The sequence below is a fragment of the Panthera onca genome, chromosome B4 (genome assembly GCF_046562875.1).
Source record: "Panthera onca isolate mPanOnc1 chromosome B4, mPanOnc1 haplotype 2, whole genome shotgun sequence".
Taxonomy (NCBI): domain Eukaryota; kingdom Metazoa; phylum Chordata; class Mammalia; order Carnivora; family Felidae; genus Panthera; species Panthera onca.
In genome coordinates, this window is record NC_138345.1 from 74900058 (window position 1) to 74902570 (window position 2513).

General features: G+C 41.2%; 1 protein-coding gene across 1 annotated transcript; it reads right to left on the reverse strand.

Moving 5' to 3' along the window:
• Positions 1–445: 445 nt before the first annotated feature.
• On the reverse strand, positions 446–1480 carry LOC132660340 (olfactory receptor 8S1-like). The gene has a single exon (XM_060604356.3). The coding sequence runs from the start codon at positions 1478–1480 to the stop codon at positions 446–448; it is 1035 nt and encodes a 344-aa protein (XP_060460339.3).
• Positions 1481–2513: the final 1033 nt, after the last annotated feature.

The window sequence follows — 2513 nt, forward strand, 5'->3', positions numbered from 1 at the left end:
TGACCATTAAGCATCCTAAGAATAGAGCTTGCTGCCTTCTTCTTGAACATGTATTAAGATGCTGACACATACATATCTTTCAACAGCTGGCATGATGCTCAATCAAGAAATAATCCCTTGTTTCTAAAAACATTTCTTACAAGCTGCATTCAGACCAGTGTTCTAGCAGTGAAGGAAGTGATCCCTATTCCATAATTTCATATAGTGAAGTTTTTAAGAACACTTTTAATAAAGATGTTGCTAAGAATGCTAGAATAAGAAAGAAGGAAAGGAAAGGAAAGGAAAGGAAAGGAAAGGAAAGGAAAGGAAAGGAAAGGAAAAAGGAAAAGGAAAAGGAAAAGGAAAAGGAAAAGGAAAAGGAAAGGGAGAAACCTTAATTTTTCAGTTATAAGATATCTTGTGGCAAAATGGTTTAGCTTCTCCATGGTCCTGTTTCTCTGGTCCACTATGTGAAAGAATTAACATATCTTCTTAATATTCTTCTCATAGCTGTCTTCACCTCCTTGTTCTGTAGGCTGTAGACAAGGGGGTTCAGCATGGGAGTGACCACGCTGTACTGCAAGGAGAGCATCATCTCCAGACAGGAGCCTGAAGTTGGCAAGAGATAGCTGAGGAAACCTGAGCCATAGAACAAGACCACAGTAGTGAGGTGGGAAGAGCAAGTAGAGAAAGCCTTGCTTCTGCCTGAGGTGGAGCTGATGCTCAGGATGGCGGAGACAATGCGAACATAGGAAAAAACAATCATAATGAAGGTTCCAAAGAAATGCAAGACAGAGGAGCACAGCAGGAGTGTGAAGTTGGTCGAGGTATCAGAACAAGACAGAGGGAAGAGAGAAGACAGCTCACAGCTGAAGTGGGGAAGAGTCTGGTCCTCGCAATAGTCTAAATTGACAGCCAAGAGGATATTAATGAGAGCATCAACAAAGGCCAGGCCCCAGGAACCCCACACCATCCCAACACAGAGCTGGTTGCTCATCACCTGGCCATAGAGCAGAGGGGAGCTGATGGCTACATAGCGGTCATAGGCCATCACAGCCAGCAGACAGGCCTCCGTGCCCCCGGTGGCAAATACAAAGAAGGCCTGAGCTAGGCAGCTCTCTACAAAGATGGTTTTACTTTCAGAAAGTAGATTCTCCAGCATCTTGGGGACTGTGACAGATGAGTGGCAGAGGTCCAGGAAGGACAGTTGTCTCAAAAAGAAGTACATGGGCATGTGGAGGTGAGAATCAGTCCTAATCACCAGAAGCATCACCAGGTTCCCCATCAGGGTCAGGACGTAAATCACCAGAAACAACATGAAGAGCAGAATTTGAGTCTGAGGGTCAGCAGATAACATAAGGAGGATGAACTCACTGACAATGCTGTGCTTTCTCATGGTGATAAAAATATTTACCCTGGGAATCCAAGAAAGAAAGACATCAGAACTCCTTTTGTGCCTCCAATTTACCCCTAATGCCTTAGCCTTCCTGTTCATGTACATTATTTCACAAATGTACTGGAAACCATGTTGAAATATTTCTAAGCTGACTTCCTAATCATGACAATAAATTTGATATTCTTGGATGACAGCCCACCATCCCTCTATCAGTTCCTTACGTAATTTTGTAGGCCCTCATGTTATGCCCCTAGAGGTCCCCTTCTTTTATTTTTAAGATAGGTATTAATACAAAGAACATTTTGTATATTCAGTGGGAAGAGAGAAATTTTGTTGGTGCGGCAGAATAAAAGGTTAATAACAGAAGTAAAATCCTTGAGAAAGGGACAATGACCCAGAGCACAAGTAATTTTGTCTATAGGTAGGAGAAGGGGCCTTTATCTGTTGAAAATAAGAGGTAAGGTAAAGAGAGTGGGGACTAAGGCAGCTAGCTTGGTAGACTGTATGGCTAAAATGAGAGAATTTCCAACTGTTTGCAAAGTTTTTGATAAAATGTGAGATGAAATTATGAACACGGTCTATCTATCTATCTATCTATCTATCTACCTATCTATCATCTATCTTATCTCATCTATTTGTGTGTGTATATGGTGTGTGTTTTTAGTGCTGAGGGATTTTGATGATCTAAGAACACAAAACTCAGGTACATCAAGTGGAAGACTTACTAAGGAAATGCAGTAGGATTCACTGGTGATATATCTGCCTATTTGATATTTGGAGACTAATATGAACAAGTATGTGATTATCTCAGTAATATTTAGCTGCTTAAGCACCACATGTATAGAACAGAAAGAGATGTGATATTAAATGGGCTTTTTTTCCAGGAATATGCAGTGACAAAGAAAAAAAGGTAAGGAACTAATGCATGTTTGCAAAGTGAAATGAATCACAGAAACAAGGCTGTATAAGGAATTAAATGGGGAACATGCAGAGGATTATGGCTACGGCAGTCACACACCATGCCCAGCTTAAACCACACTCTACTCCTGTCAATGTCTCAGCCAGCTTTGGAAGTCCACAAGACAACCAACCTACATTTTCACATTCTAAAACTTGTCCATGTTCTTCTGCTTTGTTC